The 10,859-nt window shown below is 50.0% G+C and overlaps 1 protein-coding gene across 5 annotated transcripts in view; it reads right to left on the minus strand.

Moving 5' to 3' along the window:
* Positions 1-325: 325 nt before the first annotated feature.
* PGPEP1 (pyroglutamyl-peptidase I) overlaps positions 326-10,859 on the minus strand; it is a 23,111-nt gene continuing 12,577 nt past the window's right edge. For 3 of the 5 annotated variants that reach the window (XM_032267806.1, XM_032267808.1, XM_032267810.1), the window contains 3 exons: positions 10,398-10,514; positions 8,783-9,015; positions 326-1,230 (listed from right to left, as the gene is read on the minus strand). In XM_032267806.1, coding sequence (XP_032123697.1) covers positions 1,038-1,230; positions 8,783-9,015; positions 10,398-10,514 — 543 coding nt within the window. In that variant the 3' untranslated portion in view covers positions 326-1,037. Of the gene's footprint in view, positions 1,231-8,782; positions 9,016-10,356; positions 10,515-10,859 lie in introns of those variants that run through there. The other 2 variants (XM_032267809.1, XM_032267807.1) reach the window with 2 other exon arrangements.

Consider the following 10,859-nt stretch of genomic DNA (forward strand, 5'->3'; position numbering starts at 1 on the left):
TTTTTGTCCCTAAAACAAACATATGGCATCTTAAGTCCATATGTTGTTTTTCTGAGATGGAGTCTCACTCTGCGGCCCAGGCTGGAGTGCAGCGGTGCGATCTCAGCTCACTGCACCTCCGCCTCCAGGGTTCAAGCGATTCTCAAGTCTCAGCCTCCTGAGTAGCTGGGACTACAGGCACGAGCCACCATGCCTGGCTACTTTTTGTATTTTTAGTGGAGATGGGGTTTCACTGTGTTAGCCAGGCAGGTCTTGAAGTCCTGACCTCAAGTGATCCACCCACCTTGGCCTCCCAAAGTGCTGGGATTACAGGCGTGAGCCACTGTGCCCGGCCAACATGGTACCTTAAGTCCAATTTTCAGGGCAGGAGACAAAAGTGGCCTCGCCCTGAGGGTGGAGAAAAGACACTTGTTGGCTAAAAAGGCTGCATTTCAACCAAAGGGAATATCAGTTACTCTGTGCCCAAACTGGCACAGAGTAACTTTTTTTTTTAAAAAAAAAAAAAAAAAAAAGAAAGAAAGAAAGAGAGAAGAAAGAAAGAAAAAAAAAATCATACTCTTTCCCAAGGTGGCCCCAGAAAGGGCCAGGCTGTTGAGCACAGTTCAAGGTCAAGGACTCTTCAAGAGGCTTTTAAATTTCGGAAAAGCCAGTCATGTGTGTAAAGTGAATTCTGAAATTCCTTCGCCAATGGACAGGAAAGCAGGTGAGAACTTGTGGCCCGGCCGTGGGATCATAGCACGTGGAGCCAGCAGAGATCCTCTCTGGGCATCTGGACCCCTCAGGCTGGCCTCCCCGGCCAAGGCAGCTGTGTCTCCAGATGCAGGGAGGAAAATGGAGAAAAAAAATCTTCGGCTGCTTCCCTCAAATCGACTGGAGCTTTTGTAGAGAAGGAGGAAGAGGAGGTGGGCGCATTAGAATCTCTTCCAGATCGGATCCCCCAGCCGAGGAGTTTGTCTCTTCCTGGCCACGCCCCAGAGGGTGGACATCCCCTCGTGGGGTCCCCAGCAGGAGGGGGTCTTAGGAGACCTGAGCGTCCCTCAGTGTTTGTGGCAGTAGCTGATGCTGCCCTCTGACTGCTCCAGAAGGTCCAGCATCTCCTCGATGATGGCTCTCAGCGCCCTGCCCAGCTGGTCGGCGTTGTACGGCTTCCCCAGCGGGGGCACGTGGACGAAGGCTGATCGACCGTGGCTCTGGTACAGAGAGGTGTAGTAGGTAAAGTCGCAGAGATATCTAAGCCGCAGGGTGTGGCGGGTGAGAAAGAGACCAAAATGGGGTCAGAGGGGCAATCCACAGACCAAGGTGACAGCCCCATCCAAACCCAGGAAAGACCCCAGCCTCACCAGCAACCCACAAGATGGAATAACGCTCTCCTCCCTTCCCAGGTTGGCGAAGATGAAAAATATCGCCAGGGGTGGTGGTGCGTGCCTGTAGTCCCAGCTGCCCAGGAGGCTGAGGCGGGAGGATTGCTTGAGCCCAGGAGATTGAGGCTGCAGTGAGCCATGATTGTACTACTGCACTCAGCCTGGGCGAGAAAGTGAGACGCTGTCTCTTTAAAAAACAAAAAAGCCGGGCGCGGTGGCTCAAGCCTGTAATCCCAGCACTTTGGGAGGCCGAGGCGGGTGGATCACGAGGTCAAGAGATCGAGACCATCCTGGTCAACACGGTGAAACCCCATCTCTACTAAAAATACAAAACATTAGCTGGGCATGGTGGCGCGTGCCTGTAATCCCAGCTACTCAGGAGGCTGAGGCAGGAGAATTGCCTGAACCCAGGAGGCGGAGGTTGCGGTGAGCCGAGATCGCGCCATTGCACTCCAGCCTGGGTAACAAGAGCGAAACTCCGTCTAAAAAAAAAAAAAAAAAAAAAAAAAAAACCCAAAAAACCTGATAACTCCCAGTGCTGTGGCACATGTGGGGAAATGGGCAGAGTGAGCTATTGCTGGTGGGAATGCACGCTGGTTGGCCCCATGTGGAAGGCAATTTGACAGGCTAGTAAAATTATAATCATCCAGACTTTACAGCCTGGTATTTCCATTGTTTGTTTGTTTATTGGGACAGGGTCTCGCTCTGTCACCCAGTCTGCAGTGCATTGGCACAATCACAGCTCCCTGTAGCTTCAAACTCCTGGCCTCCAGCGATCCTCCCACCTCAGCCGCCTGAGGAGCTGGGATACAGGTGTGCACCACCATACCCAGGTTTTTTGCGTTTTTCTTTCTTTTTTTTTTTTTTTGATACAGAGTCTTACTCTGTCACCCAGGCTGGAGTGCAGTGGCGCAATCTCAGCTCACAATTCTCCTGCCTCAGCCTCCTGAGTAGCTGGGATTACAGGTGCCCACCACCATGTCAGGCTAATTTTTGTATTTTTAGTAGAGACGGGGTTTCACCATGTTGGCCAGGCTGGTCTGGAACTCTTGACTTCGAGTGATCCGCCCAGCTCGGCCTCACCAAGTGCTGGGATTACAGGCGTGAGCCACCGCACCTGGCCTATTTCCAGTTTTTAGATCTACCCTCAGGAACCCTCTGCACAAGGGTACAAGAAAGTACAAACGGGGCTGCTCCCCACCGTATTATGTATAAAAGCAGGAAAACACAAAGCAACCTAAAGCCCATTGACGGGGCGTCACTTAGTAAACTCTGGCTTATCCGCACCGTGGAATCCTATGAAGCCATTTACAAGAAATGCGGTACAGCTAGAAAAAAAATGGAGAACTCGCCAGATACGTGCCGAACGCTCACAAGAGAAAACTGAGGAAGAGAATTCTCAGTAAAGTGTGACTCTCACCGTGTGACTCCATCCATGTAAAAGCAAAGCAAAATAAGACAAAACCGTAATCCACCATACCAAGTGATGTGTGTATGTACAGAAACGTGTCAGTGGGAAAAGCTTCACGGTTTTGTGTCTGACTTATCAGAGGGACCACTATGGGAAAAGAGAGGGAATGAAAAATTTTCTCAGACACATGAGGATACGTTCTAGAATTACCTGTGATTAAAAATTAATTTTTTGTTTTGAGATGGAGTTTCGCTCTCGTTGACCAGGCTGGAGTGCAATGGTGCGATCTTGGCTCACTGCAACCTCCACCTGCCAGGTACAAGGAATTCTCCTGCCTCGGCCTCCTAAGTAGCTGGGATTACAGGCACACACCACCACACCTGGCTAATTTCTTGTATTTTTAGTAGAGACGGGGTTTCTCCGTGTTGGTCAGGCTAGTCTCGAACTTTCGACCTCAGGTGATCCGCCGGTCTTGGCTTCCCAAAGTGCTGGGATTACAGGTGTGAGCCACCGCACCCAGCCTAAAACTTAATTTTATAAAGAGACTAATGGAAGCTGGGTATGGTGGCTCATACCTGTAGTCCCAGCACTTTAGGAGGCTGAGGTGGGAAGTACCCCTTGAGTCCAGGAGCTTGAGACCAGCCTGGGCAACATGGCAACACCCAGTCTCTATGAAAACTACAAAAAAAGTTGGGCTGGGTGTAGAGGCTCACGCCTGTAATTCTAGCAACTTGGGAGGTCAAGGTGGGCGTATCAGTTGAGCTGAGGAGTTTGACACCAGCCTGGCCAACACGGTGAAACCCTGTCTCTCCTAAAAATACAAAAATTAGCTGGACATGGTGATGGGTGCCTATAATCCCAGCTACTTGGGAGGCTGAGGCAGGAGACTCACTTGAATCCAGGAGGCAGAGGTTGCGGTGAGCCGAGATCGAGCCACTCCACTCCAGCCTGGGTGACAAAGCTAGATGCAGTTAAAAAAAAAAAAAGCAACTCAGCCCAAAATCTCCTGAAACTGATAAGCAACTTCAGCAAAGTCTCAGGATACAAAATCAATGTGCAAAAATCACAGGCATTCCTATACACCAATAACAGACTTAAAAACAGAGCCAAATCAAGAACGAACTGCCATTCACAATTGCTACAAAGAGAATAAAATACCTAGGAATACAACTAACAAAGAACATAAAGGACCTCTTCAAGGAGAACTACAAACCACTGCTCAATGAAATAAGAGAGGACACAAACAGATGGAGAAACATTCCATGATCATGGTTAGGAAGAATCAATATCGTGAAAATGGCCATACTGCCCAAAGTAATTTACAGATTCAACACTATACTCATCAAGCTACCAATGACCTTCTTCACAGAACTGGAAAAAAACACCTTAAACTTCATATGGAACCAAAAGAGAGCCCAGATAGCCAAGTCAATTCTAAGCAAAAAGAACAAAGCTGGAGACATCACACTACCGGACTTCAAACTATACTACAAGGCTACAGTAATCAAAACAGCATGGTACTGGTACCAAAACAGAGATACAGACCAATGGAACAGAACAGAGGCCTCGGAGGCAAAACCACACATCTACAACCATCTGATCTTTGACAAACCTAACAAAAGCAATGGGGAAAGGATTCCCTGTTTAATAAATGATGTTGGGAAAAGTGGCTAGCCATGTGCAGAAAGCAGAAACTGGACCCCTTCCTGACACCTTACACTACAATTAACTCCAGATGGATTAAAGACTTAAACATAAGACCTAACACCATAAAAACCCTAGAAGAAAATCTAGGCAAAACCATTCAGGACATAGGTGTAGGCAAGGACTTCATGACCAAAACACCAAAAGCATTGGCAACAAAAGCCGAAATAGACAAATGGGACCTAATCAAACTCCACAGCTTCTGCGCAGCAAAAGAAACAGTCATTAGAGTCAATCGGCAACCAACAGAATGGGAAAAAATGTTTGCAGTTTACCCATCTGACAAAGGGCTGATATCCAGAATCTACAAAGAACTAAAACAGATTTACAAGAAAAAAACTAACAAGCCCATTCAAAAGTGGGCGAAGGATATGAACAGATACTTTACAAAAGAAGACATACATGAGGCCAACAAACATATGAAAAAATGCTCATCATCACTGTTCATCAGAGAAATGCAAATCAAAACTACATTGAGATACCATCTCACGCCAGTTAGAATGGCGATCATTAAAAAATCTGGAGACAACAGATGCTGGAAAGGATGTGGAGAAATAGGAACACTTTTACACTGTTGGTGGGAGTGTAAACTAGTTAGACCATTGTGGAAGACAGTGTGGCGATTCCTCAAGGACCTAGAAATAGAAATTCCATTTGACCCAGCAATCCCATTACTGAGTATATATCCGAAGGATTATAAATCATTCTACTATAAGGACACGTGCACACGAATGTTCATTGCAGCTCTGTTTACAATAGCAAAGACCTGGAACCAACCCAAATGCCCATCAATGATAGACTGGACAGGGAAAATATGGCACATATACACCATGGAATATTATGCAGCCATCAAAAACGATGAGTTTGGGTCCTTTGTAGGGACATGGATGAACCTGGAAACCATCATTCTCAGCAAACTGACAGAAGAGCAGAAGATCAAACACCGCATGTTCTCACTCATAGGCGGGTGTTGAACAATGAGAACACATGGACACAGGGAGGGGAGCATCACACACTGGGGTCTGTCAGGGGGAAATAGGGGAGGGACAGCGGGGGGTGGGGAGTTGGGGAGAGATAGCATGGGGAGAAATGCCAGATATAGGTGAAGGGGAGGAAGGCAGCAAATCACGCTGCCACATGTGTACCTATGCAACAATCTTGCATGTTCTTCACATGTACCCCAAAACCTAAAATGTAATGAAAAAAAATTAGGCTGGGCGTGGTGGCTCATGCCTGTAATCACAGCATTTTGGGACACTGAGGCAGGCAGACCACCTGAGGTCAGGAATTTGAGACCAGCCTGGCCAACATGGTGAAACCCTATCTCTACAAAAAAAAAAAAAATTAGCTGGGTTTGGTCGTGCTACCTGGGAGGCTGAGGTGGGAGGATCATCCGGGCACAAAAGTTCAAGGCTGCACTGAGCTGTGATTTTGCCACTGCACTCTAGCCTGGGCTACGGAACGAGACCCTGTCTTAAACAAACAAATAAATAATAGACACAATAAAAATTGTTTTTCAATTAAAAAAGAGAAAAAAAGTTAGTTTTAAAAAGAACTCAGTGGTAAGTGGTGGCTTTTGCCTATAATCCCAGCACTTTGGGAGGCCGAGGCAGGATCACTTGAGCTCAGGAATTCAAGACCTGCCTGGGTAATGTAGCGAGATTCTGTCTCTACAAAAAAATATAAAAAATGGGCTGGGGGGCTGGGTGCGGTGGCTCACGTCTGCAATCCTGCATGTTAGGAGGCCAAGGTGGGCAGATCACAAGGTCAGGAGATCAAGACCATCCTTGCTAACACAGTGAAATCCCGTCTCTGCTAAAAATACAAAAAATTAGCTGGGTGCGGTGGCAGGCATCTGTAGTCCCAGCTACTCACTCGGGGGGCTGAGGCAGGAGAATCGCTTGAACCCAGGAGGCGGAGGTTGCGGTGAGCCGAGATCACACCACTGCACTCCAGCCTGGGTGACAGAATGAGACTCCATTTCAAAAAAAAAAAAATAGTTGGATGTGGTGGTGTGCACCTGTAGTTCCAGCTACTTGGGAGGCTGAGGTGGGGGGATTACTTAAACCCAGGAGGTCGAGGCTACAGCGAGTCGTGATTATACCACTGCACTCCAGCCTGGGCAACAGAGCGAGACCCTGTCTCCAAAAGCAAAAATCCTATCCATAAATCCAGGCAGTCCTTCTGTCAGCCAATCAACTGCATAGATCAGTAGCCGCCTTTCAGTTGGACAAGTACACGGATTAGGGAGACGTGAGGAAGTCGGTGCTGGGGGCACATAACTTCGTCTGGGGAGTTGGAGAGGCCTAAAAGTCACGAGGAGGTGACTGATGTTGGAGTCAAGACTGGAAAAGTGGGCTGGGCGCGGTGGCTCACGCCTGTAATCCCGGCACTTTGAGAGGCCGAGGCAGCTGGATCACTTGAGGTCGGGAGTTCAAGACCAGCCCATCTCTACTAAAAACACAAGAATTAGCCGGGCATGGTGGCGCACACCTGTAATCCCAGCTACTTGTGAGGCTGAGGCAGGAGAATCCCTTGAACGTGGAGGCAGAGGTTTCAGTGAGCCAAGATCGGGCCGCTGCCCTCCAGCCTGGGTGACAGAGAAGAAAAAAAAGCCTGGAAAGAGGAGTTCTCAGAGGAAGGCATTTTGGGCAGAGGCCATAGGGCATGCAAAGGCCCTGAGCTCGGTGGTTTGAGGGGCAGCAGGAGGCTGGTTTGTGTGTCTGGGTTGCAATGGACGCAGAGTGAGTAGAGGCAGAGCCGGGCGGAGAGGAAGGCCAAAGGCCAGGCCAGGGTTGGGATCTTACTCCACTTGCAGTGGGAGTCACAGCGAAGGTCTGAGAAAGGGACACGTGCATTTATTTATTTAAAGTCAACAGGGTCTCACTCTGTCGCCCAGGCTGGAGTGCGGTGTCGCCATCACAGCTCACTGCAGCCTCAAACGCCCAGCTCCAGCAATCCTCCCGCCCCAGCCTGCCATTTTTTAATTTGTTGTTGAGATGGGGGCTCGTTATGTTGCCCAGGCTGGTCTCGAACTCCTGGGTTCAAGTAATCCACCTGCCTTGGCCTCCCAAAATGCTGGGATTATAGGCATGAGCCACTGCACCTGACCCTGATTTAAATTTACAGAAGACCTTTTGTAGTAGGTTGAATCATCTGCCCTCAAAATTCATGTTCACCTGAGGCCTCAGAATGTGACCTTATTTGGGCCAGGTGTGGTGGCTCAGGCCTGCAATCCCAGCACTCTGGGAGGCTGAGGTAGGTGGATCACCTGAGGTCAGGAGTTTGAGACCAGTCTGGCCAACATGGAGAAACCCCATCTCTACTAAAAATACAAAATTAGCTGGGCGTGGTGGTGCATGCCTATAATCCCAGATACTTGGGAGGCTGAGGCAGGAGAATTGCTTGAACCCAGGAGGTGGAGGTTGCAGTGAGCCGAGATTGTGCCATTGCACTCCAGCCTGGGCAACAAGAGAGAAACTCCATCTCAAAAAAAAAAAAGGCCGGGCGCGGTGGCTCAAGCCTGTAATCCCAGCACTTTGGGAGGCCGAGGCGGGTGGATCACGAGGTCAAGAGATCGAGACCATCCTGGTCAACATGGTGAAACCCTGTCTCTACTAAAAATACAAAAAACATTAGCTGGGCATGGTGGCGCGTGCCTGTAATCCCAGCTACTGAGGAGGCTGAGGCAGGAGAATTGCCTGAACCCAGGAGGTGGAGGTTGCGGTGAGCCGAGATCGCGCCATTGCACTCCAGCCTGGGTAACAAGAGTGAAGCTCCATCTCAAAAAAAAAAAAAAAAAAAAATGCCAAGGATGCTGGCAGCCACCAGCTGCAGGAGACAGGCCTGGGACAGACTCACCCTCAGCACCTCCAGAAGGAGCCAGCCCTGCCACAACCTTGACCTCGGACCTCTGACTTCCAAGGCTGTTAGACAATACATTTCTGTTATGTGAAGCCAGTTCGTGGTTATTTGTTACAGCAGCTCCAGTAAATTAACACAGAAACTGCTTGGACTGGGATGGAGGCAGCAGGGAGGAAGACTGTGGTGGCGGCTGGGGCAGTGTCCAGGTGGGAGACGCTGGGGGCCTCGGTGGGGACCCTGATGGTGGGGAGAAGTGAGCAGATCCATGCGTCACAGGAGCAGAACCGACGGCATGCGCTACATACAACTACTTGGCTCTGTGCCTCATATACTAAGTACTTGGACCAGAGAGGCCAAGATCCACACACTTGGCTCGTTCTACACCTGGCTCAGTGGGTGGAGGAGGGAAATCCCTACTCGCGCCCGCCCCACAGGGCCCTACCTGCCAGCATCCTGTGAGATGGTCACCGACACACCCAGGCCCGACGTGGTGACTCGCTTGCACACGGCGTCCATGTCGATGATGGAGTCAATGCTTTCAGGCCCGTCCTCCACGCAGCACTGGGAGCCAGGGCAGAAGCGGCAGTTGTCCAGACCCTTGTAGCCCTTGTTGTGTCCGCATTTCTCCAGTGTGACTGTGGTCGCCATGCCTGACACCCCCACGTGCACCACCAGCTGCACACAGACAGGCAGGACTTAACACGGCCTGCCCATGGGACTCGGAGGGGGTCCTCCTAAGGCCAAGGAAAAGGCAGCATCCTCACTGGGCTCTGCCTGGGGTTGTGTTGTTTCTGACCTCTTGCTGCTGGAATAGACCCTGCAGTCACTCTTGCAAAAAGGTACGCCACGTAAGACAGGCAAGAATTTAAAACATGCAAGGGTGTTCATGGCAGTGCTTCTTGTTATTGAAATCAAATACTGGAAACAAGCTGACTAGCCATCCAGGGGGAGTTAGTTCAATAAATAATAAGCTACTATGCAGCTGTTAAATGCCAAGGCAGTGTTTTGTTTGTTTACTTGTTTGTTTGAAATGGAGTCTTGCTCTGTCACCCAGGCTGGAGTGCAATGGCGCAATCACGGCTCACCACAACCTCCACCTCCTGGGTTCAAGTGATTCTCCTGCCTCAGCCTCCTGAGTAATTGGGGATTACAGGCGCGTGCCACTACACCCAGCTAATTTTGTATTTTTAGTAGAGGCGGGGTTTCACCATGTTGACCAGGATGGTCTCGATCTCCTGACCTCAGGTGATTCGCCCACCTTGGGATTCCAAAGTGTCGGGATTACAGGCATGAGCCACCGTGCCTGGCCTTGTTTGTTTTTTTAAAAGATGGGATCTTGCTCTGTTGCCCAGGCTGGAGTGCAGTGGCACAAAAATCTTGGCTTACTGCAGTCTTAAACTCCTGGGCTCAAGCAATCCTCCTGCCTCAGCCTTCCAAGTAGCTGGGACTCTAAGCATGTACCATAATGTCTAATTTTTAAATTTTTTTGTAGAGATGGGGTCTCACTGCACTGCCCAGGTGGGTCTCAAACTCCTGGACTCAAGCAATCCTTCTGCCTCGGCCTCCCAAAGTGCTGAGATTATAGGTGTGAGCCACCACACTTGGCCTGGATAGCCCTTTGGGTTTTTTTGTTTTCTTTTCTTTTGTTTTTGAGACAGAGTCTCGCTCTGTAGCCCGAGCTGGAGTGCAGTGGCACGATCTTGGCTCACTGCAACCTCCACCTCCTGGGTTCAAGCGATTCTCCTGCCTCAGCCTCCCGAGTGGCTGGGACTACAGGCACCCACCATCATATCTAGCTAATTTTTTGTATTTTTAGTAGAGACAGGGTTTCATCTTGTTGCCCAGGGTGGTCGAGGACTCCTGAGCTCAGGTGATCACCCACCTCCCAACTGGGAGTACAGGTGTGAGCCACCACGCCCGGCCTGAATAGCCCTTTTGAAGACAAGGCTGTGGCACTGGTCACGTGATCCGATCAGGGACAAAGCCACGGAAGTCCTCCACATGAATGGTGCCAACCTGTCAGTCCTGATGAAGTGCCGCCCCTTGGCACCACTCACCTGCGGACTGTGCTTCTCCCACAGGGCGGGGATGAGTCTCTGGACTGTCTTGTACTCAACCGGAATCTCGTACACATGCAGGTCCACACTGTCACCCAGGCCTAGCTTTTCCAGCTCCTGGAAGAGAGGAGAGGGGGGGTGTCGTGGCACGGGATGACAGCTCTGGGGACAATGCGCTCCCTGGGGGTGAAACAAACAGGCCGCTCTGCTGACTCATTCTGCAGAGTGGGAAGGGGTGTGTGTTCATTTAGCCCAAAGCCCTTCATTTCCTTCCCCACCCACTTGCCTCCAAGTCTCTCTGCATCAAGGTGACATGACTCTATGGCCCCTGGGGTTAAATCCCAGGCTCCTTGGACTCAATCCTGCCTGTGTGACCTTGGGCAAGCCACTTAAGCTCTCTGAGCCTCAGCTTCCTCATCTGTAAAATGGGAATAACAGTCTCAGGCCAGGTGCAGTGGCTCA

This window comes from Sapajus apella, unplaced genomic scaffold, assembly GCF_009761245.1.
Source record: "Sapajus apella isolate SASKATOON/1434 unplaced genomic scaffold, GSC_monkey_1.0 scaffold173, whole genome shotgun sequence".
In the NCBI taxonomy this organism is placed as follows: Eukaryota; Metazoa; Chordata; class Mammalia; order Primates; family Cebidae; genus Sapajus; species Sapajus apella.